Consider the following 27,901-nt stretch of genomic DNA (forward strand, 5'->3'; position numbering starts at 1 on the left):
TTGTTTTCATCTAACTTTGGCTGAATATAGAATACGTGTGTGCACACCGAGCTATGAACCTGGTCGGCGTACAGCACTTTGTATAGTAAATTGCTTTTCCTTGCATCCTGCATTCCGGCCAGTAGGTGGCGGTGCTGTGCTTACGTTCAGCGTTACGTCATCACGGCGCTGGCTGGCAGCGAGAATGGCGGTTTTATGCACCAAGTCTCGCGAGAGTCTCCTATCCTTGGCGGAAGTCAGGCTAGAGTAATGGAAGAATGGATTCTATGGGTAGGAAGACCCTGCTGGTGCGGCACCTGCCTGCTGAACTGAGCCCGGAGGAGCGGAGAGAGCTGCTGGAGAAGAGCGGGGCGGAGAGCGTCCGGTTGTGTTACGGGAGAACCCGCGGGAGTTTGGTGAGAGACACCAGCCTGAGGAGTGCGGTGGCTGAATGGGCCCTGAGTGCTTCAGGGGAGGAGGGGGTTAGAGCCTAGGCCAGTGATGGCTCACCTCCGGCACGCCAGCGGTGGTGAAACTACGACTCCCAGCATGCTCCATTCATTTCTATGGCGTTCAGAGACTCTTGGGAGTCGTAGTTTTACCACAGCTGAGGTGCTAGAGGTGAGCCATCTCAGCCCTAGGACACTAGTTCTAAGAGAAACAAAATGAGAGTATTGCAGGTTTGATGCCGTCTCAAGAGAAAGACCGAGTGGTCGAAACGTCGCAATTTACGGTGAATAAACCAGCATGGATTGGAGAGCAGCGAGTGCTGCAGGTTTAGATATTTATTCTGGATGATGCTCCAGACTGGTATCCAACACTGCGGGCACCACCACCATAGAGACCAGTATGCTGTAGATTCCTAAGTGCTGCTACTTTTTTTTTTCTTTTTTGAGTTTTAATGGCTAAGAAAAATAGAAGTAATGATGTTACAAAGAGAGCTTTCGAGACATCACCAGTCCCTTCATCAGTCGTACTGCAAGAATACAGGAAGAAACAGCAGTGTGGCCGTTTCTTCCTATATTCTTGTAGTACGACTGATGAAGGGACTGGTGATGTCTCGAAAGCTCTCTTTGTAACATCATTACTTCTATTTTTCTTAGCCATTAAAAGGTATCAAACCTGCAATACTCTTATTTTGTTTCTCTTAATGAGAGCACTAAACTAGCTTTCTATTGGCAAACACGGTACCAGACTTTTCTTTTAGCCCTGGGAAATGAAGGGGATAATGTTGGCTGGCTGGCTATGATGGGAGTAGTAATCTGTTTATGTTTTTATTACAGAAACATGGGGCATTTGCAACCTATCCAAATGAATATGCCGCTGCAAAGGTAAGTGCTGATTGGTCAGAGGGGGGTTACGTGACCTTCTCTATGGCCCATGGCTTGTCACAGAGGGGGCAGTATGGGAGCACGTAGGGTACAGCCAGCCATGGAGGGGGTCTCCCAAAACCTGCAGTAGCCAAGTATGCACCAAATGGTGCAGACCTTAACAGGGAAATGTGGGTTTGACGCTGATTTCATCCTCTGCAGAAAATCCCATAAAATTGACATACTGCAGATTTTAAAGGGATTATCTGGATTTTGGTGAAAATTGTCCCATGTGCTGACCTGTAGTCTGCTCAGTATTTACTCCTGCGTCACCCACTGGTATCACCGTCTCCACCGCAGTCATGTGGCTCTACAATAATAAAAAAGAGGTTTATATCACCTGTCACTCACTTCAAAATGTGTCCAAGGGGACGTCTCATGGTGAAGGGTGCCCGGCTGCAGCCATCTCGTTTAGGTGCCCAGTGCCGCCTTCTGAAGTGAAATCGCCGCCCTCCCTTTCATTAGATCCGCCTACCTCAGTTCATCGCCGCCTCTCTAACGTCCGCTCGCTTCAGCCAGATCCCGCGCGTGCGCACTAGATATAGGGATCTGGCTGAAGCGAGCGGACGTTAGAGAGGCGGCGATGAACTGAGGTAGGCGGATCTAATGAAAGGGAGGGCGGCAATTTCACTTCAGATGGCTGCAGCCGGGCACCCTTCACCATGAGACGTCCCCTTGGACACATTTTGAAGTGAGTGACAGGTGATATAAACCTCTTTTTTATTATTGTAGAGCCACAGGCGCATTTGATAAAGTCACTTTAGGATTCAGTGTATTACCAGGGACATTGCCATATGTTTAGGTTATAGGCCTCATTTCTGATGACAGAATCCCTTTAAACCGGTAACGCATATCCAGTTATGTGCGGGTTTGGTGTGGACACGCTCTACAGTGTGGAGAAGATTTATTTTATAATCTCACCCCTTGCTGCTACTGTATATGAGGTGGAATCTCCACATGTCCCAGTGCAATAAAAAATGAAGCAAATTAACAATCGTCTTGATTAAAAACATTAGGGATGAGCGAATCGACTTCGGATGAAACATCCAAAATCTATTTGCATAAAACTTTGTTCTAATACTGTACGGAGCAGGAGCCCTCTACAGTATCAGAATCTATTAGCTCCGATGAGCCAAAGTTCCAAGGTACCACTTGGAACCGAACCCGAGTTCGGGAAATGTTTTTTTACGGTACAATTTAATTTACAACGTTATTGCGCGAAGTCAGAAGCAATAACTTCGGCTCATCAGAGCCAATACATTCTAATACTGTACGGAGCTCCTGCTCCTTACAGTATTAGAACAAAGTTTTATGCGAATCGACCGGATGTTTCATCCATAGTCTATTCGCTCAACCCTAAAAAACATCATAGACCTACCACCACCCCCCGCCCAAATTGATCTGCTCTGTAAGCTCCTCCTGATCTTTGTATTATGAGAATAGCCTATAATCGCCCCTATCCTGGCTGGCCACTTGCAGAATTGGCTGTGTGCCGGGGTTGTTTGTGATGAGCAAACCCATGAAGGCAGCAAAGTATAAGAGGGGGTTCTGCTCCTAGCAACATTTACAAAAGATTGCCTGATCCAGAGTTTTAGCGTAAAAACTGTTTAACTCTTTTGATTTGTCGATACATCCATCCTGCTTCTCTCAATCCAATGATGCATCCCTTCTCAAAGTCTGTCAGCTGGGCAAAATGTCTTTTGTCATACAGACATGTCCAGCAGTCGACGATCTCTCATCAGGAGGTTAGCTACCCAAAAGTCGCCTCTGAGAGCCTTTTTAAAGGACAGCAAGAGAAGCCCTGTTACTCTCGCTTTTGTTGTCCAATCAGACCTGTAATCGCTTAGGTAGCTACCCGAGACATCAGTTTTGCAGCAATTCCTCATTTCTACCTGGGTGCCTTATTTTATGTACTTTTTGTCGGTGAGTAATCTTGGGGTCACACTTGGTTCCTGTTTACTGTCTTTCTCTTGTTTCATATTAAGCTACTTTCACACTCGCGTTTGGTGCGGACCTGCACCGATAATACAACCGAACGGATCCGTTTGTATTATATTTAACATAGCCAAAACAGATCTGTCTTGAACACCATTGAAAGTCAATGGAGGACGGATCTGTTTTCTATTGTGCCATATTGTGTCAGTGAAAACGGATCCATCCCCATTGACTTACAATGTGTGTCAGGACGGATCCGTTTGCCTAATCATCAGGCGGACACCAAAACGCTGCAAGCAGTGTTTTGATGTCCGCCTCCAGAGCGGAATAGAAACTGATGCATTCTGAGCGGATCCTTATCCATTCAGAATACATTAGGGTAAAACTGATCCATTTTGGACCGCTTGTGAAAGCCCTGAAACGGATCTCGCAAACGGAAACCAAAACACCAGTGTGAAAGTAGCCTTGGATGCTTTAGGTGAAGATTACCTGTACTAGGGGGTTTAATATTTGTATTTTTCTCATTTTCAGGCTCTTTCAGTGCTTCACCAGCTCCAAGTGCTCGGCCATACTCTGGTCGTTGAATATGCAAAGGAGGATGATGTCCACCTACCTGACCAACCTGCCTGTTCTGAGAAGAAGAAAAGGTTTGTGACCCTTCTGCAAAAAATAACAGGGGTATCCAGGCTGTTGACTAATCATCCTTGAGCCCCTAGCATTGAGTGGTGTTACATGCATTCATTTTGCTCATATTTTAATTATTGACGTGAACAGTCTCAGACTACAGCATATGGTGGCCTATGGGAGAAAGCACATCAGGGCTGAACATAGCAATTCATGTGTAGTCTTCATTTCCCTGACATCTTCCAGTCATCTGCAACTTCACACTCTAGAAATATTGCTTCTGAGGTGTATGGCCAGCCTTAAAAGGGTATTTCCAGCTCAGACAATGGGGGCACATTGCTAGGATATGCCCCCATTGTCTGTTAGGTGTGGGTCCCAGAGTTGGGACCCACACCTATCTCGTAAACACAGCCAAAAACAAAGCCAGCAAAGTGGTGGCCGGCAGTGCCGGGTCCGACCACCACCAAGTATTCCTATTGGCCTGCCGAAAATAGCCGAACGGCGCACTAGTCTATTTTCGGAATTCTCCATAGAAATGAATGGGAGCGCAGCACGCTTTTGTGGCCACTGCTTCCATTTACCTCCATGGGGCCAACAAAAACAGCTGAGCCAGTGCGGTGGCTCCCATAAAAATGAATAGAGGGCAGCCGAGCATGCGAGGTGCTCCCTACTTCACTTTTCCTGCTGCGTTTGCAAGAGAGGTCCGTGCCTATCAGACAATGGGGGCATATCCTAGAAATATGTCCTCATTGTTTGAGATCCCTTTAAAGAGGCCCTGTCACCCAGATCAAGTGTACCCTACCTGCCTGGTGGGGGAGACTTGGTCTAGGTGACAGAGCCTCTTTAAGGAAGAATTCCACTTATGACACATGGCAGAGCAATGATTTAGCTGACAAGCCACTGCAGCATATTAGTTCTTTGACCCTTTCTTTTATGTAGATTTCATTCCTTTTCCTTGCAGAAGTGAAATGTGTTGAAAAACTGCAAGTAACGCATGCTGTTTTTTGTCTGGATCTTTTGTGGAAATTAGGGGGTAACTCTTAGATAGGTGGGGGTTTGGCTGCTTGGAAAGGGGGATTTTACCCCAAACTGAATGGAGCGACTGGCTGAGCATGAACCATGCACTCTATTCATTCTGTATGGGACTGTCGGAAATAGCTGAACTCTACGCTGTGCTGTCTCAGCAGACCCATAGACAATGTACTTGCCGCACGGCGGATGCCCAAGCAGCTGCTCCATTCATTAGTTTTCATGCTGGATGAATATTTAATAGTACATTTAATATTATTTTTTATGTTTATTTTGCACACCTCAGCTCTGGAGAAAAGGCTGATGAAAAGAAAGACTCCAAACCTCCCGACCAGGTCTCCATTGAGAGAGGAATCGCACCAACTCACGGGTTTGTGATATAAATGTGTGTGTGTTGCGAGCTGTGCTTGCAGTGGTCTGGAGACAGCCGGCCACTGTTCTGGATCCACCTTCATCTGATAATTCTCTGCGTCTCGTACATACAGTTGTCAAGAAGGTTTTAGGAATGCTTCTGTGTAATCTGGATTTCTGTAAAATGACTTCCCTTTTGTGGTCAAATCTAAAGATATTTTTTTTTTTATATTGCCATATGCCAGGTGTAATTATATAAAAGAAACTAAGCTGATGCATTTTAGTGTTTCCCGGGATTAAAATATGACCTCTCCTCAGGATAGGTCATCTGCATCAGATGGGGGTCCGACGTCTGGCACCCCCATAGATCAGCCTTTCCCCAGAATTCAATGATGACATTGGAACATTTTCAAGTTTTTTTTGTTTTTGTTTTGTTCTGAATGCCATTACTTTGACTTTCCTGGTTCTGCAATCTACTAGATCTATGTAGTAGTTTGTGTATTTGAAGGTTATGGAGAGGGGTCCTGCAGTACAATGAATAACTGATACAATATGCGATACTGCAGGCCAGATAAGAACCTCTGTAGGATCGGTAGCCGGGCATGGATGCTTAATTCTGAATCCTTGTGATACTGGTATGTGTATGCGCATACACTCAGCCTCCCTGACTGCTTAACTTCTAAATACATCTAAAGCCGCATGAGATGCAGATGTTATTTTTTTTGTAACCATACGTGTGGTTTAATGCATGTGTGTAGTTTTCCTTTGTTCTCACTAACTGACTTGCAATCTGATATTTCTTTTTCAGACTTGTCTTTCCAATACGATCCAGCCTCAAGTACTTATACCCTCCTCCAACAAGCACTGTATTGGCTAACATTGCAAACGCCTTGGCTAGTGTACCCAAATTCTATGTGCAGGTAGACCTCTTATTTCCTCTGCTATTTTTTTTAAATACTGCGAATGGCGTAACGGAAAAAAGGGTCAAAATGGCCAATTTGCTTTTCTTACCCAAAACAATGTAATAAAATGTGATCAAAAAGTCACACACACTCCAAAATGGTATCAATAAAAACTACAGGTTGTCCTGCAAAAAATAAGCCCCCACATAGCTCAGTAGATATAGTACTATAAAAAGGTTATGGGGGTCAGAATATTTTTTCTTCTTCAAAGTTTAAACTTATTTTTACACTATTTAGAAAAAAAAAATAACTATATGTATGGGCTACCGTTGTAATCGTACTGACCCAGAGGATAAACCCATCAAATGGTGGAAGAATTGCAATTCCAAGTGCACCGCATTTGGATTTTTTTTTTACCACTTCCCACTCTATTGTATGCCATAATAAATGGTGGCATTAGAAAGTACAACTTGTCCCGCAAAAATTAAGCCTTTAAAAAAAGCTATGTGAACGGAAATATAAAAAGTTTATGTCTTAAGGAAGATGGGGAAGAAAAATGAAAACGCAAAAATGAAAAACCTCCGGTATCCTAAGGGTTAGGCCTAGTTCACACTATCGTTTTTTTTGCGAGTGTACGGGCCGTTTTTTTGTGTTCCGTATACGGAACCATTCATTTCAATGGTTCCGCAAAAAAAACGGAATGTACTCCGTATGCATTCCATTTCCGTATTTCCGTTCCGTTGAAAGATAGAACATGTCCTATTATTGCCTGCAAATCACGTTCCGTGGCTCCATTCAAGTCAATGGGTCCGCAAAAAAAACGGAACACATACGGAAATGCATTCATATGTCTTCCGTATCCGTTCCGTTTTTGCTAAACCATCTATTGAAAATGTTATGCCCAGCCCAATTTTTTCTATGTAATTACTGTATACGCCATACGGAACAGAAACGGAAACAAAAAACGGATCCGTGAAAAACGGACCGCAAAACACTGAAAAAGCCATACGGTCGTGTGAACTAGGCCTTAATGTGGGCACGTCATGCTGGGCATTTTAAAATTCACAAAGACCTGGTAGCATAGTGTAGATGAGTCCAATGAGGCTCTGTCCCCGCCCTCAACTGCTACGGGGCGATGACTGGCAGGTATCTTTCCTATTAAAAAAGCAATCTGTCAGTGATCATCTGTAGGTGGAGGACAGTGAGCCCCATCAGACTCATCTCTCTCGCAGCACTAACACATTTTGTGGGTTTCGGCTTGTTAGTAATCTAAAAGTACTGATTGCCAGCACAGAAGTGAAAGACTGCGGAAATCAGCTAATCTGTCACTACAATATGCTGCCCTCTATGAGGACAGCATAGTACAGATGACTGGTTCCCTTTTAACCCCTTAAAGGAGTTGTCTCACTTTGACTAATGTAATTTATCATGTAGAGAAAGTTAATACAAGGCACTTACCGATTTATTGTTATTATCTATATTGACGCCTTTGCTGTCTGGATTCATTTGTCCCTCACATTATTTGCAGCTTATTTCCAGGGGTCAGCGGTGGCTGTGCTTGCACACTATAGGAGAAAGAGCTGGCTCATGTGCACTCTGGTGGGCCTAGCCACCAGAGAGGCAGGCGCATTTTCCTATAGCGTGCAAGCACGGTGCACTGCTGGATTGCAGGATGATCATAACCCCTGGATGCGAGCAGTGTATAATGCGATGAAAAAATGAATGAAACCAGCAAAGGAGACAATATGGACAATCACAATACATTATTAAGTGCCTTGTATTAACTTTCTCTACATGATAAATGCCATTTGCTGAAGTGAGACAACCCCTTTAAAGACCGGGCCTATTTGCATTTTTCATTTTCTTCCCACATTCCAAATAGCCATAACGTTTTTATTTTTCTGTTCACGTAGCTGTATGAAGGCTTATTTTTTTGCCGGACAAGATACATTTTTAATGCCAGCATTTCATTTACAAGACGTATTGGAAAACTGGAAAAAACAGGGAAAAAAAATCTTTGTGGGATATGGAAAAAAACCACAATTACGCCAAGGTGTGACATCCTTATTCAGCAGCGCAATACAATTACAGCAGAATCAAATTTACGTTATATAGTTTTTATTTTGTTTTATTACTTAAAAAAATTCTTTGCATCACCATTTTTGGGCTTTTTTGCAGATCGAACGGTAGTTTTTATTGGTACCATTTTTGTGGTATGTAAGACTTTTTGATCACTTCAATTTTTGGGGGGGGGTTAAAAAATGGCGAACAGTGTTTTTTCTTTTTTTTTTCTGTAACAGCGTTCATCACACAGGAAATGTTTTTTAATAGTTCAGACATTTTCAGACACCTATTATTTTTTTTTATTTGTAAAATTGGGAAAGGGGATTGATTTAAACTTTGAATATTTGTGTTTTTTTTATTTTTTTATTTTTAAACTTTTCACCATTTTATTTAAAGGGGTTGTCCGGGATTGGGGAGAGTGGTGTAATAGTACCAGAGTGACATACATATTGCACACATCCATGTCCTACCTTTTCCACACATTTCTGAAGCCCCATTTTGATATAGCAAATTCTTAGCCGGAAGTGCCTATTTTCTTATACTCAGTGACGTACCGGGTCTCTTTCAGACGAGCAAACCCTCTTCTTCCGCTTTGCAGGGAGCCTGGTGACGTCATCGTCAGCCTAAGTAATTATGCAGAGCACACGGAGGGGCGGTAACTAGGCTGGCAGACATCACGCTAAGCCACGCCCCACCAGTCCGGTGACATCACCAGGTTTGGAGCTTTCTAATGAATGAAGGCGGCAGATCACTATGCTACTTAGCATAGAAAACTCCTCCCATGTAAAATACAGGCTAATGGTGCAGAAGACTGGAGAATCAGTGGGGCGGATACATAGAGGAGTGGATAATGTGCGGCAGGAGGCGGAATATGCATGAGGGGGGCGGGTGTAGGAACGAGTTGATAGACAGTTAAATCCAGGAGATGCCGGGCTGTGCTGGGACCTGCAGTGCAGCAGGAAGTCATCGCACACACAAACATTGATGTCAACAATCTGTTGGGGACCATAGGAGCCATGCAGAAGTGTAAAAAATACCTAAAAACATCGGGGGAACCTTGACTCTGCTAGTAATAGTGAGTAAAGTATTTAAAAAATAAAATTTTGATCCCGGACAACCCCTTTAACCATCCCAGGACCGCCGAACGCCCTGTTATTCCTCCTGGACGCGCCGGCGCGTCCTCTTGCGAGACGCATGATTTCCTGTGAACGCGCGCACACAGGAACCGGAGGTAAACGAGCTGATCTACAGCCTGCCAGCGGCGATCATTCGCTGGCAGGCTGTAGATGCGATTTATTTTTTTTACCCCAAAAAGGTATATTAGACGCTGTTTTGATAACAGCGTCTAATATACCTGGTCCTCTGGTGGTCCCTTTTGCTTGGATCCTTGGATCGACCACTAGAGGACACAGGCATCTCTGTATGTAGCACCAAACACCATTACACTATACCCCCCCCCCCCCCCCCCCGGGTCACTTATTAACCCCTGATCACCCCATATAGACTCCCTGATCACCCCCCCCCGTCATTGATCACCCCCCTGTAAGGCTCTATTCAGACGTCCGTATGTGTTTTGCGGATCCGCAAAACACGGCCACCGGCAATGTGCTTTCCGCATTTTGCGGATCCGCACATTGCCAGAACTATATAGAAAATGCCTTTCTTGTCCGCAATTGCGGACAAGAATAGGACATATTCTATAGGCTCTACAAAAAACGCAGTGTTCGCCCGATCAGGCCTGATCTTGTGCGCACACTTGCGTTCAGTCCGCCCCACTGCAGTGACAGAATATATATTTTTTTCTGATTACTGCAAAAACACCGTAAAATCGCTGCGGCACTATAAAAAGATCACTTTTGAGGGGCATGGCGAGTTCATAGAAGATTTATATATTTTTTGGCACAAGTTAGGCTACTTTCACACTTGCGTTCGTCGGTCCGCTCGTGAGCTCCGTTTGAAGGAGCTCACGAGCGGACCCGAACGCCTCCGTCCAGCCCTGATGCAGTCTGAATGGAGCGGATCCGCTCAGACTGCATCAGTCTGGCGGCGTTCAGCCTCCGCTCCGCTCGCCTCCGCACGGACAGGCGGACAGCTGCGAGCGGATCCGTTCAGACTTACAATGTAAGTCAATGGGAACGGATCCGCTTGAAGATGACACCATATGGCTCAATCTTCAAGCGGATCCGTCCCCTATTGACTTTACATTGAAAGTCTGAACGGATCCGCTCAGGCTACTTTCAGACTTAGAAATTTTTCTAAGTTATTAATGCAGACGGATCCGTACTGAACGGAGCCTCCGTCTGCATTAATATGATTGGATCCGTTCAGAACGGATCCGATCAAGCGAAAGTAGCCTTAGCAGAAATGGATTTTATATTTTTTATTTTTTTTTCTTACAAAGTCTCATATTCCACTAACTTGTGACAAAAAATAAAATCTCACATGAACTCACCATACCCCTCACAGAATCCAAATGCGTAACATTTTTTAGACATTTATATTCCAGACTTCTTCTCACACTTTAGGGCCACTAAAATGCCAGGGCAGTATAAATACCCCACAAATGACCCCATTTCGGAAAGTAGACACCCCAAGGTATTTCATGATGGGCATAGTGAGTTCATGGAACTTTTTATTTTTTGTCACAAGTTAGTGGAATATGAGACTTTGTAAGAAAAAAAAAAAATCATAATTTTCCGCAAACTTGTGACAAAAAATAAAAAAATTCTATGAACTCACTATGCCCATCAGCGAATACTTTAGGGTGTCTACTTTCTGAAATGTGGGGTGTTTGTACTGTCTGGGCATTGTAGAACCTCAGGAAACATGACAGGTGCTCAGAAAGTCAGAGCTGCTTCAAAATGCGAAATTTAACATTTTTGTACTATAGTTTGAAAACGCTATAACTTTTACCCAAACCAATAAATATACACTTATTGCATTTTTTTTTTTAATCAAAGACATGTAGAACAATAAATTTTGAGAAAAATTTATATAGAAATGTCGTTTAAAAAAATAAAATTACAACTGAAAGTGAAAAATTTCATTTTTTTGCAAAAAATTCGGTCAATTTCGATTAATAGCAAAAAAGTTAAAATGTCAGCAGCAATGAAATACCACCAAATGAAAGCTCTATTAGTGAGAAGAAAAGGAGGTAAAATTCATTTGGGTGGTAAGTTGTATGGCCGAGCAATTAACGGTGAAAGTAGTGTAGTGCAGAATTGTAAAAAGTGTTCTGGTCATTAAGGGGGCTGAAGTGGTTAATACCTATTAACCCCCTTAGTCCCATGATCTTTTAAGGTGAAAAGGATTTTGGTGTGCTCCCTTCTGAGCTGTGCCTCAAGACAGCCCTGGGAAGCCTCAGCAGGCCCGAAGCTGTCATGATAACCGAGGGGGGCGCTCCGATCGGAAGACCGAGGGAGCCGCATCTCTCTGCCTTACCTCACAGATGCAAGGGCAGCTGAGGAGTTAAAGGGCTTCTGTCACCCCACTAAAGACATTATTATTTTTTTGGGCTACTTAAATTCCTTATACTGTGATACATCAATATATAATGCTCTTACTCATTTTCCTTCAGCAGTTTCTTAAAAAAACTGACTTTTATAATATGTAAATTACCTCTCTACCAGCAAGTGGGGCGGCTACTTGCTGGTAGCAGCCGCATCCTCCTTTCATAAAGACGCCCCCTCATGTTGATTGACAGGGCCAGCGAACGAGCTAGTCTTCTGGCTGGCCCTGTCTGCGTTCAAATTCTGGCGCCTGCGCCCTACTTGCTGGTAGAGAGGTCATTTACATATTATAAAAGTCTGTTTTTTTAAGAAACTGCTGAAGGAAAACGAGTAAGAACATTATATATTGATATATCGCAGTATAAGGAATTTAAGTAGCCCCAAAAAAATTACTTTAGTGGGATGACAGAAGCCCTTTAAACAACGAGGTTTGGTATGATCGCCATTTCCCATCATTGCAGCCGGTTGCCTGCTGTATTAAACAGCTGGCACCTGCCGTGTATGGAGCGGGCTCACCGCAGCAGCCCACTCCATACAACTCGGGGCACATCATGCCTTATATGTACAGCGTTATGATTTGGTTGTGTAAGATATAAGACTCAATAACGCAGACTTTATTTTACTCCAGGTTTTGCACTTAATGAATAAAATGAATTTGCCATCCCCTTTTGGACCGCTTACTGCACAGCCTCCCTTGGTGAGTATAGGATTTGCTATAGTAGTAAGCTTGGCTATATTTACTAGCAGAAAAAAGTACCTAGGGCTATGTTGCAAACCATGCAGGGGAGCAGCTGTGGCCAGAAAACTGTGAATGAGCCCTAGTGCTATATGCCATTGCGTCTAAGGGTGAGAAACCCCTACAGTTAAGGTAGCTTTTTGTTTGTCTGGCCATTGTCTGTGTTCCCTGACCACACCGTAAAATATATGCTGAGCGTATATGCAAGCTTATTGGCACAGTAATAGATGTAGTAGCATCTGCTGCGAGTGTTGGCCATTTTTAAAATGAACATGGTCCACCCTTGTTTCCACCTACATCAAACATTTGGGAACAATCTTGCTGCCCCCATCCAAATTGTTATATTAATGGTGGGATCTGCCAACACTTGCCTACTCAAGCATTGTTTAGTTCATTCACCATGAATTTTTTGATGCAGCATGCAGACTATTTGGCTATGCCATCTCCATACCCTCCAGTACCACCGGACCTCCCTGAGAACCCACCATTGCCAGAGTTGGATGATGATTATGATATGGATGTTTCCAGCAGAGAAGAGTCAGAATATGAAAGTGGTGAGGAAGAGGAAAAAGAGAGGTGGGTTCATAAACATAATAGATTAAAGCAGTTGGACAGGTACACTTGCGCACTATTAGGCACCATTCACACAACTGTATCCGTATGTCTGTAACACAATCCCGCAAAAAAAAATATTACATGTCCTATTCTTGCCCATTTTGCTACAGTCCACATTTTACCAACTACAAAAGGCATATGGTCACGTAAATGCCACATGACGTAATAGTAGGTCATGGCTACATATGACTTGCCACATTGACATACTATTACGTCATGGTGATCGGGCTGGCACCAGAGCGGTGCCAGCCCGATCACTGCAGTGGCTAGGCCCCTGCTGTATCCGTCGGCGTCGCTGTAAAAGCCGATGCCGGCGGATTAACCCCTTCTATGCCATGGTCAGCACTGACCGTGGCATAGTAGGTGCATGCGGCAGGTGAGGGAGCCCATCTAGTCCCCAGGCTGCTCAATGCCTTGCACGGCATCGGGACCTGCCTTCTACGGGGCTGAGGAGATCCAGCCCCAGGCTGGGTCTCCTAGGCAACCTGTTAGTGTATTACTCTGTGCTTTAAAGCCTGTATGGACACCTCAATATGTTGCGGAATATGAGCAGTCTCTCAGTTTATAGATTTTTTTCTTATATATATTATTTTTTTCTGTGGAAAAATTGATTTGCTGTGCGGTTTTCAAATTAAATAGCATGTCCATTATGTTTGTGGTTTTTAGCTTCAGATTTCACCCATATACCTTAACATTAGAGAATTACAGCTACAGTACCTTCAGAAATTGTTAAAGGATGTTGATGTAAACCGCAAAATTAATTTTACTCTCTACACCCATCTCTTGTTCTCCTGGGCTTTGTTCCAAACCTCTTACCAGGCTACAATCACTTGTGAAACCTAGTGAGTTTCTTGGCCGTGGCCCTAGTGGTAGAACATATTTTATTTGTTCTGTTAATTTTTCTAAATGTATTTAGGACGGCTCGTCTTCTTAAAGAGCTAGCGGGTATGCTGCCCAAGAGACCAAGGATTAAAAAACAGTCTCGTCCACGGAAAAAGATGAAGATAAAAGATCTAATAACTGTTCCTGCTGTACAACACAGGTTAGTTATTAATAGCTGAAGTTGTATGGGATGTTCTTCGTAATGATGCATCATGAGCCAAACTCTGGAACGTCTGTTGTATTTACTGGTATATCGGTTAATAGCTTTAGACGACAGCTTAGCATCAAGTATTAATCGCCTCCTACCAGATCCTACTTGTAAGTATGTCCCAAATCTTAAGGTTGAGAGAAAACAATTTAGAAGTTAACCTTAAAGGGGGTTGTCCGTTATTATTATTTATAGATAGATATGTTTATTTCTGCCTCCCCAGCAGGACCTGTGATAGTTATACTGCTCCATGCTTTGTGGCTTCCGGGCGGTCTTCACCATATTTTAGGTCCCCACATATAAACTTGCTGCACAGTTGGGGTCATGTGCACCACTGCAGCCAATGAATGACCTCATTGGTAATGTGTCCCCCACTAATGGGTGGTAGGGTGGGGGAGACATTTAAAAAAAATCCTAGGTAACCCCTTTTAAGTAGAATTTAATATTGTGTTCAGGTTACTTAGTAAAGTTTCAATGTCCATTTTGATTACAGCCAGCCACATGCGCCTTTATTGCCTTCTGAGGTCTTTGAGCAGCCAAGTGTAATTAGGCCGAAGAAAATGGAACTTCACATTCCTGCTGACATAACCACAGCTACAGATGGTAAGCAAAATGGAAGGTGTCCGAAAAAGCGACAAACGTTGCTGCTAATTAAATATTTTGTATACCCACATCTGTCTCTGATCTCTCGTTATCTCATGAAAGCATCCTATGTCTGTATACCCTAGTAGGGCATATGGACATCATGGATGGGAGAGGTCCTCCTCTTGGGATCTACCTCTATACACCTCTAGTCTCATTCCGGTAGACTGAGCCTATCTTCATGTGAATGGCCGCCATCTAATATAAAATTTCTCCTGCAGCCGCCGCAAAGAAGCTGTTTGCTGCGATTGTATTGAGTTTGACCAGGAACATCAGCTGATTGCCCAGGGTGCTTAGTTTTTGAAGGGTTGTCTCTCATGAGAACTCCTTTTAAGGGCAATATTTTATAACGGTAATGCAGTAATACATTATAAATCGTTTAGCTAATATACCAAACAGCAGAAAACCACAAGTTTCTGACTCTAAGGGCTCATTCAGAAGACAATATCTGTTTTGCGGTAACTGCAGATCAGCAAAACACGGATGAGGACACATTTTGCAGAACAGAACGGCCAGTCCTATGATAGAATTGCCAAATGCAATTGTGGATAAGAATAGGACATGTTCTGTCTTTTTCCGGGCCACGGAACGGAAGTACGGATGCGGACAGCACGCGGTGTGCTTTCCGTATCTTTTACAGCCCCATTGAAATGAATGGGTCCGCATCCGTTCTGCAAAACTCTTACTTTTAGTATATAAATCCCCAATATTAGACTCTCATCCTAATAAAAAATACCATTGCAGTTGACAAATAAGTAAAGACGTCCTGGACAGTTAATGCGCAAAAATTTTTATTTTAAATTCTTAGAGAGTAAACCTATATAAATACACAATTGATATGCTCTAGAGGACAAGTGCCACAAAACAATCTAAATGATACCCACAAATGCCATTAAAACAACTGCACCACACTGTCCAGCACCCAAATGTATGTTTCGTACCAGCTTCAATATAATCTGCTGTCTTTTATAGGGGATGGCCTACGAACATGTCACCTCTGTACAGAATATATGATAAATGTATGATTGCTGAGACCCCCACCGATCACAAGTATGGGACTGCTGAGTACAGCACTTGGCTATGTCCATTAGTCCCATAAAAGTGAACAGAACAGTGCTCACCGCCACTCCAGTCACACAATAGCCTCAGGAACCTCCATGCTTATGACTGGACCCCTAGTGATCCTACATTGATCATCTATCCTGTAGATATGTGATAAGTGTTACTCGTGGGCCAACTTCTTTAAAGAGGCCCTTTCATCGGTTCAAACATTGTGAACTAAGTATTATGACATATACAGCGGCTCCCAGGGATCTCACTGCACTTACTCTTATCCCTGGGCGCCACTCTGTTCTCCCGTTATGTCCTCCGGTATGTTCGGGGACTTGGTTATAGTAGGTGGAGTCTGCCCTTGTTCTGCTGGGTGTCTCCTTCTCCTAGGCTGTAGCGCTGGCCAATCGCAGAGCTCACAGCCTAGGAGTTTTTTTTCTCCCAGGCTGTGAGCTCTGCGATGCGATTGGCCAGCGCTACAGCCTAGGAGAAGGAGACGCCCAGCAGAACAAGGGCAGACTCCACCTACTATAATCAAGTCCCCTAAGACTCTGCCTACTATAACCAAGTCCCCGAACATACCGGAGGACTTAACGGGAGAACGGAGCGACGCCCAGGGATAATAGTAAGTGCAGTGAGATCCCTGGGCGCCACTGTATATGTCATGATACTTAGTTCACAATGTTTGGACCGATGAAAGGTCCTCTTTAAATAGGACCTCTCAGCAGTTTTATACTTTGCTGCTGATGGCACTAATTAGAGGCCTGGAGCAACCAGTACAAGCAGCCATTTGCTGTGAATATGATTTTTTATTTATTTTTTTCCTACAAGATTCTCCACCTGCACTAGTGCTTTGTGTATCTAGTTGTTTCACAACCCCTCCCCTCTGCTCTTAGTGACCCCTGTTGTGGTCTTCTGGTCAAATGCTACAGCTGTCAGTCAGAGTACATGGGAGGGGCTGTGAAGCAGCTCAATGCAAAGAGCACTAATCAATGAAGCGGCTTCTAAAGTGCACTTTCAGGAACTGAATCTGGCAGAATATAAGATCGTATTTACACTACTCCTGATAATAAAAACTCAGCAAAAGGTATGTTTTTACAGCTGCCGATTGTCTACACCTAGTGCTGGCAGTAGTTTAGCATTGTCAAACTGCTGACGACAGATTTCCTGTAAAGTTATTTAGGGAATTATATATATATTTCTCGTGCATGGCATTGGGGGACACAGCACCATGGGTATATGTCCAACTACCACTAGGAGGCACTAGACACAAAGTGTTGGCTCCTCCCAGGTGGGCTATACCCTCTCCACAGGCACGAGGCTATTCAGTTTTAGTCTAGTGTCCGTAGGAGGCAGACCTGTCCTGCTTTTTTGCAGGTTCTGCTGTTTATTTTTATTCTTTTTCTTTTTTTCTCTCTTCCGCAGGTCGGTTTTTTCCACCGTTATACCTGCTGCAGGCTGGGGCTCCATCGTGTTCCACTTTAGTTGCCCCCCCCCCTGCGGGCGCGTACTTCGGTACCATCGCCGGTCACCCAGTCCCCACGGACTGCATCCGCAGTGGCTTGCCGGCATTCCCACGGTTCCCGTGTTGAGTCTGCCGAAGGGGTGACCGTGCTGCGCCCGAAGACAACGGATGGCGAGTATACTCCCCTGTCCCTGTGTCCCTGCCCCAGGGTTAGGTTCCCTTCTGTGGCCAGGGGGATGGGATCCACCTTAGCTGGGGGTCCTGGGGAGCCTCTTCTTTCCTCCTAGCCAACCCCCCCCCCCCCCCCCCTCCTGGGGGGGTTTATATTCATGGTTTTTCCTCCCTTCTTTTTCCCCCTCGGTTGGTCTTTTCTCTCCTCCCTGGCCACACAGTCTCTCCCTGGCTTCCCCGCTACTTTAGTCCCCGGCTTCTGCCGGGACTAGGCCTCATCTTCTATGGCCTGTCCCCGGCTCCCAGGTGCTCCGTTTGCCCTGATCTGCCTATCCCCAGGTGTCGCTTCTCCCCCCCTACCCTACTCACCTATTTTTATGGTCCGGTGGGCCCTCTGTCGGCCGCGGTTTCCCCCGCCCCCCTTGCTCCATTCCCGGCCGCATCATAAATCGAGGCCCCGGCTTTTGGGCCTGCTAGGCCGCAATCTTCCCGGCCCCTCCCCCTTGCTTCCCGGGCTTTTCTGAGCCCCGCTCGGCCCTCGGGAGGAGCTATCTCCTCTCCCTTTCCTGGGCTAACGTGTTTTTTCTGTTGGAGGGGGTGGTTAACCCGTCGATTGCTTCATGTCCCCTGCAGCCCTACTGACCACCTCTTTTTAGGGAACAAGCTGCTGCTGCTGCACCTCTTTGGGGGACCACTGCGTCCGGGTCAGGATAGACAGCCTCTGCTGGCTGCTTTTTGAGCATCTCTTCCCCCAACAGCTCCTCGGTCGCCACGTGTTTTCACGTGCGTCCGCTGTCTACAATGGCTGCCATGTGGTCAGCCTGTCCCTGCTGGTGTGCAGTACCTCTTCCCAGATCCCATTGTTTTCCCTGAACAATCTTTTTGTGTAGGTTCCCCATGAATGGGTCCCTCCGTGTCAATGCCATGGGAACCTTGGCCGACTCTCCCTAGCAGTGTCGCTGGCACGCTACCAACCCAAATTGCGGCCACCTCTGCCCTCCAGGGTCCTCCCTGCAGATGGGGCATACTCAGTTAGGGGTACCTGCACCCGGGTTCGGCGAGGGGTAGCTCACAGTACACCCTCGGGTGGTCTCAACGGGGTCCCACCCCTCCTCGGCATCCTCGGATCCCCCCCAGGACAGGCCTGAGGCTGGTGACGAATCCTTCCTGTCACCCCATCCGTTGCCTCTGGGGACACCTCTGCACCGATTCCCTCGGAACAGAGCATCAGGCGGTCTTCCTCCATATAGAAGCACTCTGGGAGGTCAAGACTACGTGCACAGAGGAACCTCTCCTACCTAAACAGGGTTGGTATCACCTCTAGTGGATTTTCGGATGGTGCTCCCCTGACCGCACAGGTATTCAACCGCACAGGTAAGGCAGCCGTCCCCGTGTTTAGCATACTGAGTCACCTACCCGGTGTCTGATACGTACGCCTTCTCCTTAACAGGGGGGTTCCTGCACCACTGCCATAGGCTGTCCCTGACAAGCCTTCCTGGTTCCCCTATACCAGGGGTTATCCCCTACACATTTGAGAGTGCTTCCGTGGGGTCCCCATCCTGGTGTTGGTGTTCGCCACTCTACCTCATTACTGGGAGTTCCTGTTCTGGGCAAGCGGTTAGCTCGGCTATCGCCTCCTGTAGGTTGGTGAGTTCAGAGCAATTGTACAGCCGCCTTGCCCCTTTGCTTAGGTAGTGTACCTACAGAAGCCATTACTCCTGGCTGGCTCTATGGTGTTCCATACAGCACTATTTCTCCCTTCCGGGTGAGATATACAGGCCGCTTCAATTGCCGTTGCAATTGCACCTGTCTGTTCCCAGCCACTTTGCTCCTGTCATAGGTGGAGTACCTACACCATCTCCTGATGCTGTAGCCGATTCCCCTGGCTGGCGCTATGGTGTTCCATGCGACACTATTTCTCCCTTCCTGGGAGAGATACAGGCTGCCTTTGATTGCCGCTGCAATTGCGCCTGTCTGTTCCCAGCCAATTTGCTCCCTTCACAGGTAGAGTACCTACGCCATCTCCGGTGCTGTAGCCGATACCCCTGGCGGGCTCTGTTGTGTTCCATGCGGCAACATTTCTCCCTACGGGCGGAATGTAGAGGCCACTTTCAATTGCCTTAGAATTGCCCCTGTCCGGTTCAGTTACCTGTCTGTTCCCTGCCGCCTTGATCCCTTAACAGGTGGAGTACCTGAGCCATCTCCGGATGCGGTAGCCGTTCCTCCTGTCCGGCTTTATGGTGTTCCATGTGGCATTTTCTTTCCTTACAGGACGAGATATTGAGGCCTCCTCCAATTGCCGTGGCCATTGCACCTACCTCATCATAGTGTGCACCAAACGGCCATCTTACTCCCTTCATGGGTAGAGTCCCTGAACCGTCTCCGATGCTGCAGCCGTTCAACCTGTCTGGCTTCTAGGGTGTACTATGCGGCCCTGTTTCTGTTGCCATTGCACCTACCTGATTGTGGTGTGCACCTGTCTTGTTCTTTGTGGTACCGTGCGGCCCTACTGGGTTCCATTCTTAACGCGGTTGCTGTTGCACCTCTCTGGGTCTAGGGTGCACCATGCGGCCACATTGCTTCGATCTTAAATGTAGTTCCTCTAACACAGCCATATTTCTACTTTACAGGTTGTGTACCTGTACCCTCCGAATGCTGTCTCATTCCCAGATGCTGTGGCTATGTTTCCACTCTCCTTAGTTGGCAACATGCAGCCACTTTACCCATATTTTAGGCGTGTGTTTGTAGTACCCCAAGTGCTGGGCCCTGTGGTGCGGTCTGTAGCTCAGACAGTTTCTGTATTACTGGGTGTTTTCTGCCCACGAGTTCTAATCTGTGCTGCGGTTGTTGGTTCCATCCATTTGGTTCTTCCATACATCTGCCACTCCTTTACTGTCGCGCTCATTGGTCTCCTTGTACCTCTCAAGGCACTGTCTGCACCAGGCCCCCTTCGTTCAGCATGTGCATGGTTACCATGTCTGGCAGGTGTGGGCCAGCCCAACCCCCACCTTATCGGTCTACTGCTACTTCTGGTAGCTCCAGTATATGACCGATCTGTCTGATCCGGCGGGTGGTCCTCATTCAACCACGCTCCCTACTCCGTGGCCAGGTGGTTGTTGGCCTTTGTGCTGTAGTTGCTCTTGCCTTCTCTTTACGGTATGCTGTGCTCCGCGTTACCCCATGTTATAGGGGAGTTCTCGCGTTGTTTCCTAATTGCTGAGCGGCCCATTCCTGGTGAAGTACAAGGATCTCCACTGGATCTTCTACCTTGTTTGGACACGTAGCTGGTGGCATCGGCCGCGGTTGCGGTTTTCTGTCATCGTTGGATGTCCGCCACACGGAATCCTTCTGGGTCCACGGTTTTTATCATTGCTGGACGTCCTCCCTGACGGGTCAAGGACAGGACCTCTGAGCGCCACACACACCTGTCTGAATTTTCAGCTGATTGCTCTGGTATCGGACAGGGCCCCGTAGTTCCTTCTGGGTCCAGGTGTTTTCGGTATTCCCTTGTATTTTCTGCTTAGTTGTGCTACATGGCGAAGGGGCAGTCCTCTTGGACCTTGCCGTCGTCTGCACCTGTCTGGTACTTTCTCCCCCCTGGAAGTTTTCTGTATGCCGGTCGCAGCTGGTTTCTACATTTCTATGTAGGCTACCCCGGTTTTTTCATGGCGACTTCTGCATTCCTTATGCATATGGATGTCTGTCGTTTTGTGGTACATCCCGAGCTGCTGTACTTGCCCTCTCTGGGACAATGTTTAAGGTTTGCTGGTCAATATTCTTGGTACGGCTAGTTGTCCATGGCCAATGCCCCTTCCCCTATGGTGGTTTCTTTTCGCCTTTCCTGGATATTCTGGCTTGCGTTGTCTTCTGGTGGTTCAGCTCCTGGTTCCTTGTGAGCCCATACTGGGTACTCCTTTCGGGAGTCCCTGTTCATTTGAGGTCCTCTTTGGATTTGTCTCTTTTTTTTCCATCCTCCCACGTCAAGTACCTGGTATTGAGTGGTTTAGTGCTGCGGTTTGCAGTTCCACCGTATGGTCTCCTTCGGGAGGGACCTCCTCCTGTTGTAGGACCTTTCCTCTTTAGGTTTTTTGGAGTGCTCTCCTTCTACTCCCATGTCTCTCAGTCCAGTGTGTCCTGCCGAGGTTGCCTGGCCTGTATTTGGCTTCTTTTTTCCATGATACTTCACATGCCCAGAGTTTCCTCTGGTCTTACGCTTTACGGTGATATCTTGTTTTCGGAGGCTTGTGCCTCGTCTCCTGTTTTTGGGGACGCAGGAGCTATCGTTCTTTTCCTGGTTTTTTACCTACAACCCCCTCCTTCTCCAGGGTTGGCGGTTTCCTCTAGCAGCCTTGGGTTTTCACCTACACCTTTTCACCTACATGGGGCGCTTAGCTTCTTTCCTGGCCTTGCGGTGAGGGGAGTCCCCTCCCTTCACATGTGAGCCTTGCTATGGCTTCCCCCACTCGTTTGGTTTTCAGTGCTTCCCTGTTTCGTTTCTCCCCTGGCCTTTCAGGGGATGGCCACAGGTTTTTTGGGTCTGAGACAATGTAGAGCGTTGGGTAGTTTCACCACACGGTGCTGTCCTAATTTTTTCTCCAGCCCTTGGCTGCGCTCTGTTTCCTTTTGCCACCTTCTTGCATTTGGGATTTTCTTCCAGTCATTTGTCCTGGGGTGCTGGCAGTCTTCCCTGCTTCTTCTGAGGTTTCTTCCTTGTTATGGAACCTCTTGCCCATCTCGTGTTTTTTCCCGTTGGGTCACATGGTTCTCCTGCACCTGTATGCCCAACCGGTGGCGCGTCTCTTCTTTTCCCTCCCTCAGGGACTGCTTTGGGACGTCCCATGGTGCTGTGTCCCCCAATGCCATGCACGAGAAAATTGGATTTTTTGTACTCACCGTAAAATCCTTTTCTCGTAGTAGGCATTGGGGGACACAGATCCCACCCTATGTTTTTTCTTCCGCTTCTCCGGGCTGGTCTCTTGATCTTTCCCGGTACGGGAGTTGTTGGTTCCTTGCTTTTCTTCTCTCTCCTACTGCTTTTGGTACAAACTGAATAGCCTCGTGCCTGTGGAGAGGGTATAGCCCACCTGGGAGGAGCCAACACTTTTTGTGTCTAGTGCCTCCTAGTGGTAGTTGGACATATACCCATGGTGCTGTGTCCCCCAATGCCTACTACGAGAAAAGGATTTTACGGTGAGTACAAAAAATCCAATTTTTTTTTTTGTAGGTTATTCCAATATTCATCCTGATACTGACAGAATAGATCTGGCAAGAGGTGTAATTTTGTGTTAGTAATTTTGCTAGCTCAGTAATTTATTTTGTTTACTTCAGCCATTAATTCATGTTTGGAAACCAAAATGGCTCCTGAGGGAAATGGAGAGATTATTGGATTTGGGAAGATCTATCCAGTTAATGAGCCCAATGATGAGGAGGAGAATGAGGAAGATGATGATGATTTGCCAAAGGAATTTATTTCCAGGAGGGAGCTGGAGAAGGGCAGACTTTCTAAAGAAGGTAAATATGCATTGCTGATGATTATCTGTACTAATAAAAGCCCTGCGTGCGTGCGTGTGTCGATTGTCGAAGTGCACATGCGCGGTGCGCCGGCCAATCAACACACGGTGCACCGTACTGCCCACACCAGCGCACCACCCAATCGCCGGTATCCACCCGGGCACTTGACAGGCAGCATGAGCACCCAGAGCCGCAACCAGAAGCGAAAGTGACTCTGGATGTTTTTAGTTTAGCAAGGAGTAGAGGGAGCGGGCGTGAGATGGAGGACAGGGAGGAGCAGGAAGCGGCGGCTGTCATCACCGGGGACAGGCGCACAGTGGCGGTCCTTTCTAGCGCCCGTTATTGTAACTGGTTAAATGTCTAGTTAATAATAAGAATTATTGCGAGTGTGTGACATTGCCTACTGTATGGCACCCATTGATGTAAGTGAGAACCAGTCACTACCAAATGCAGTGCACTCTGCAGACAGCATGTTATAGAGCGGGGGGAGCTGAGCAGATTAGTATATAGCTTTGTTGGGAAAATGTAAGAAAGAAAAGAGACAGGAGGCCGCGCCTCATGTGTGGTGCTGTATGGTATTGAGGTAGGATATAGAAGATTAGTTACCCTCTGCTGTTGTGAGGAGTCACAACAGCTATTTTAGCTTTGCTGGTATTATCTGCCTGTGCTGCTGCCTGGGTTCCTATCCGTGCTGGGGATGCGGACATCGGGATGAAGCGGTCAGTAAGTAACAATAGAAGAAAAATTGAAAAGCGGATTAATGATTTATTTGTGGTCAACACGTTTCAAGGGCGAACAGCCCTCAGGACTATTACATAATATTTGTTGTGAAAATGTTCAGTAAAACTGAAAAATAAATTAAAATATCTCCTTAGCTTCTTCTGCTCTAGAACAGTCACAATGAATCCTAGAGACCTTTTTTTTATTTTTATTTTTTTGTCATCTGTAGGCCCTAATTGCCAACTTGGAAGTGCATAATATCACTTAGTTCTAAAATAACAGTTTTTCTTTTTAGAAACGCGAAAGCACTCTGTGTTTAAGAACTATGAGCCTGGAGAGCCAAATTGTAGACTCTACGTGAAAAACTTATCCAAACAAGTTACAGAAAAGGTATGACGATAAATTTCATCTGTGTATTGATTTGTCAGTTTGCCCTTTATCCTCTTTTATGTTTTTGCTTTTTAATTCTACAGGATCTGAAGTTTATATTTGGGAAATTTATAGACTTTTCATCTGACACTGAAAAAAACATGTAAGTTGCTTGAGTTGGTTCTTTTGTGTGTTCATATACATGCTATGTTTCAGAATATCACTGAATTATCTCCATGAAGTAGAGTATATGTGTGGCCACCTCTCTATTCACTTTTCCATCTGAACCCTTCGGCCAGCAAGCATGCACAACCATTTTAGGAAATCCCATAGAAGTGAAGGGAGGGAGACATGTATTCACGCTACCTCATCGTTGACAGTGGCCACATCTCCAGTTAGGACAGGGATCAAGGGATTCTCGTTCTTGAGATATGTGTGAGTCTCAGAGATGGGACCCACTGTGGATGTACCATAAATGTCTTGATGTAGGAAAAAACCTTTTACTTTGCCTCTTAGTGGTGATAAGTTGAAGACTCACTTCTCTTCTGTTATCCTGATGTTTCAGGTTTGACATTCGTCTGATGACAGAAGGCCGGATGAAGGGACAAGCTTTTATAGGCTTTCCTAATGAAGATGTTGCAGCAAAGGCTTTGAAACACACACACGGATACGTACTTTGTGACAAGCCAATGGTCATTGTATCCTTTTATGAAAGTTGTCTTTTTTATGTTTTTAGTTTTCTTTTTGCTGCTGTCTCATTGTTATAAGGGGAAATTTCAAAAAATTGATGGCTACAAAAAGATCACTGCATAGTTACAGTTGTGGTCAACATTATTGGCTGCATTTTTCTTCAGAAATAAGTGGATATGTACTAAAGTTCATTTTCCTTTTAAATTTGTGCTTTGGGCCGGTATCCCACTGTAGGACCTATTTTGTTTCACTCAAACTTAGGGTTAGGCAAGAAATTTATCACAATAACGATATATATGGTGATAAATAGCCACTTAGAAGAAAAAAACATTTGGGGCTGCAAGAATACATTATACTGTATGGTGCGGTTGGGGCCAAGGTGACCTTGTACTGCATGGGGCTGCTGGGGCAAGGTGACCTTGTACTGCATGGGGCTGCTGGGGCAAGGTGACCTTGTACTGCATGGGGCTGCTGGGGCAAGGTGACCTTGTACTGCATGGGGCTGCTGGGGCAAGGTGACCTTGTACTGCATGGGGCTGCTGGGGCAAGGTGACCTTGTACTGCATGGGGCTGCTGGGGCAAGGTGACCTTATACTGCATGGGGCTGCTGGGGCAAGGTGACATTATACTGCATGGGGCGGCTGGAGCAAGGTGACCTTATACTGTATTAGGTGGTGAGCCACAAGGAGACATTATACTGCATGGGGCGGTGGGCCACAAGGTGTTTCCCAATACCAGGGTATATCGCAGACATCGGTATACCACCCGAGCCCTAACTAGGAGCTCATTTTGGTCTAATGAGCTCTGATAATTCTCTGTTTTCATTATTCCTGTAACACATTTAAGGCCTTTAGTCCTAGAGGCAGCAAAGCAGCCCCACAACATAGTTCAGTCTCTCTTATTTATGCCTTTCTTTAGGCAGTGTGGTCCTCCTTGGCCTTCACTCATGGAGCCCTGTGTGCAGCATATGATGCAGGTTGAAACCGTGAAAGTAAACCTGTCACCTCAAAAATGCATCTACACCCGCCAGCAGTACCTCGTAGTAGCCCGCAGTCTGATAATAATAATGTGCTTCATCCTGTTGTCTGATGCTGCATAAGCTCAAAAAATGCTGTTTTATTCTCCATCAGCGCTATAGGGCTAGTCAGCTTGAAGTCAAAGGGACAGCCCCCTAACCATCCCCTCTTGCCGAAGAGTGACAACCTGCAGTTCGGCCTTGATTGCCAAAGCCTTGCGCATGCGCGGTGCGTTCTGTACTCGTGCGCGATCCCATCTCCTGCTGCCGCTGTTAGCTGGGTTACAGCTGTATGAAGGGAAGGCGTCCGCGTGCCATCTCTCTTCCTGCTCGCCGTAGTCATAGCAGCAGCGAACCTCCCTTCATACAGCTCATCAGCGGAGTGTCTGACCCTGAGGATAGGTCATAAATGTTAAAAGGCCAGAGAACCCCTTTAAAGTCAGATGAGCTCTGACGAGGGTTACCGGTGAGTTACAGGTTAGTCTGATTTTGTTTTGTTTCAAACTGAACAAAGGATGCCATTAACCCTTTCGCTACCAGCCCCGTACAAGCATGACGCCCGTTTGCGCATGCATCGGGCGTCAGGGCCGGCAAGTCTCTGCTGTTTCATATTGCAGAGACCTGCAGCTAATTACCGCAAACGGCAATAATGCCAATCGCAGTAATTAAATGCTTTAGATGCCGTGATCAAGTGAGATTACGGCACCTAAATGCGCAAAAACCTGGAAGCTCGCGCTTCCCAGCTTAATACTGAAGCCCCTTGGTACTGCAGCCAATCGGGACTTGGGTACATGCCCTGTAATGCTCGGAGTCTCTGAAGAGACAAAGATCACTAATGTTGCAATTCTTATTTTGGCCACCAGATGGCAGGCCAACATAAGAAATGAGCAAAATGCTAAGAAATTTTTAATTTAAAATCCTTGATAGGTATTAAAAAAAATATATATTATTTATGAAAATGATAAAAAAAAAAAGTTTAATATATAAAAGTTTAAATTACCCCCCTTTCCGCATAATAAAAAATAAATAAAAATACCTAAATAACAATAAATATAAACACTCTGGGTATCGCCGCAGCCGAAAACGCCCATACTATTAAAACAAAATGTAAAAAATCCTATACAGCTAATGGTGTAACGGAAAAAAGGATTTGCCGTTTTTTTCATTGCTTCTCTTACCCCAAAAAAATGAAATAAAATGTGATCAAAAAGTCACGCACACTCCAAAATGGTATCAATAAATGGATTGTCCCGCAAAAAATTAGCCCCTAAACAGTATAAAAAAGTTATGGGGATCAGAATATGGTGATGTAAAAAAAAAAAATTCTCAAAGGTTTAATTAATTTTTTTTTACACTATTTAGACATACAACAAAACCGCATACTTATAGATTTTTTTAATTGTACTGACCCAGAGAATGAAGGGCATCAAGACCCATTTTTTTTTTTTTCAGATTCCACCCCATTTGGATTTTTTTTTCCTGCTTCCCACTACATTTTATGCCATAATTAATGGTGGCGTTAGAAAGTAAAACTTGTCCCGCAAAAAATAAGCCCTCATACAACTATGTGACTGGAAATATAAAAAAAGTTATGGCTGACGGAAAATTGGGAATAGAAATGAAAACGCAAAAATGTGTAAGCACTTTTACTAAACACTTTCTTTTAGGAGATCCTTCACATGGTGTGCTTAATAGTCATGGGTGCCAATAATGTTGACCACACCTGTACATATAGTGGAACAGTATTGTTAAAAACCCCAAAAACCATATGTCCATCCAAGAAATCTGTCTTTGTTGAAGCCCTCCTCTGTTCCTGCTGTGAACACCTCCTGAGTTAGATTATTCTCCAGTTTCACGGTACATATGGTAAAGAAGCCTTGTTCCCTCTGGAGACTGAACTTTCTCTTCTCCAGATGGACTCTGAGCCCCTTGTCTTTTAAGATGATTTTACATAAAACCCATGTGATCTGTATTCCTATACAGGTGGGTTAAAATTCTTTGTTAAAGGTCCTAAATGTTCCAAATTAAAGGGGTTGGTCAGTTTCCTGCAAAAAATGCACCAAA

The 27,901-nt window shown here is 45.5% G+C and overlaps 1 protein-coding gene across 3 annotated transcripts in view; it reads left to right on the plus strand.

Moving 5' to 3' along the window:
- Positions 1-208: 208 nt before the first annotated feature.
- RNPC3 (RNA binding region (RNP1, RRM) containing 3) overlaps positions 209-27,901 on the plus strand; it is a 37,830-nt gene continuing 10,137 nt past the window's right edge. For all 3 annotated transcript variants that reach the window (XR_006390880.1, XM_044301501.1, XM_044301502.1), the window contains exons 1-13: positions 209-395; positions 1,263-1,310; positions 3,816-3,931; positions 5,224-5,307; positions 6,097-6,208; positions 12,392-12,460; positions 12,918-13,075; positions 14,031-14,156; positions 14,698-14,807; positions 22,861-23,043; positions 24,059-24,153; positions 24,237-24,295; positions 24,698-24,830. Coding sequence is in view for 2 of the 3 variants with exons in the window: in XM_044301501.1 (XP_044157436.1) it covers positions 258-395; positions 1,263-1,310; positions 3,816-3,931; positions 5,224-5,307; positions 6,097-6,208; positions 12,392-12,460; positions 12,918-13,075; positions 14,031-14,156; positions 14,698-14,807; positions 22,861-23,043; positions 24,059-24,153; positions 24,237-24,295; positions 24,698-24,830 (1,431 nt within the window). In the remaining variant the exon portion in view is untranslated. The remainder of the gene's footprint in view (positions 396-1,262; positions 1,311-3,815; positions 3,932-5,223; positions 5,308-6,096; positions 6,209-12,391; positions 12,461-12,917; positions 13,076-14,030; positions 14,157-14,697; positions 14,808-22,860; positions 23,044-24,058; positions 24,154-24,236; positions 24,296-24,697; positions 24,831-27,901) is intronic.

The sequence above is a fragment of the Bufo gargarizans genome, chromosome 7 (genome assembly GCF_014858855.1).
Source record: "Bufo gargarizans isolate SCDJY-AF-19 chromosome 7, ASM1485885v1, whole genome shotgun sequence".
NCBI lineage: Eukaryota > Metazoa > Chordata > Amphibia > Anura > Bufonidae > Bufo > Bufo gargarizans.